This window comes from Nestor notabilis, unplaced genomic scaffold (genome assembly GCF_000696875.1).
Source record: "Nestor notabilis isolate BGI_N333 unplaced genomic scaffold, ASM69687v1 scaffold19748, whole genome shotgun sequence".
Classification (NCBI taxonomy): domain Eukaryota; kingdom Metazoa; phylum Chordata; class Aves; order Psittaciformes; family Psittacidae; genus Nestor; species Nestor notabilis.
Genome location: NW_009939839.1, coordinates 1 through 359, shown reverse-complemented (window position 1 = coordinate 359; position 359 = coordinate 1). Strand labels below are relative to the sequence as shown.

The following is a 359-nucleotide window of genomic DNA, read 5'->3' as shown; positions in this document are numbered from 1 at the left end:
CCGCTTCGGGGCCCTCACTGCTGAGAAGCTGAAATCTGTCGTCACCCCCACCAAGGTCCAGTTCAAAACCTACCCCGGCGTGATGCACAGTTCCTGTCCTCAGGTCAGTGCCTCGGGCAGAGAGAGGGGACAGGACCTTTGGGCTGGTCTCACCTTTGGGCCCGTTCCCAGCATGGTGGGTGAGGCCGGACAGGGACACTGCGGAGTCCAGAAGATGCGGGATGTTTTTGTTCCTGGGTTCACTCCAGGCGGAGCCCCCGTGGACCTGGGCTTGGGGTGACGGGCTCTGCTCTCTGCAGGAGATGATGGCAGTGAAGGAGTTCATCGAGAAGCTGCTGCCCCGGATCTAAGCGGAGCCA

The 359-nt window shown here is 61.6% G+C and overlaps 1 protein-coding gene across 1 annotated transcript in view; it reads left to right on the top strand.

Annotated features, from left to right (window-relative positions):
* The window catches only part of LYPLA2 (lysophospholipase II), a 3,745-nt gene extending 3,395 nt beyond the window's left edge, over positions 1 to 350 (top strand). The window contains 1 exon segment of the mRNA XM_010020083.1: positions 300 to 350. Coding sequence (XP_010018385.1) covers positions 300 to 350 — 51 coding nt within the window.
* The last annotated feature ends 9 nt before the right edge of the window (positions 351 to 359 follow it).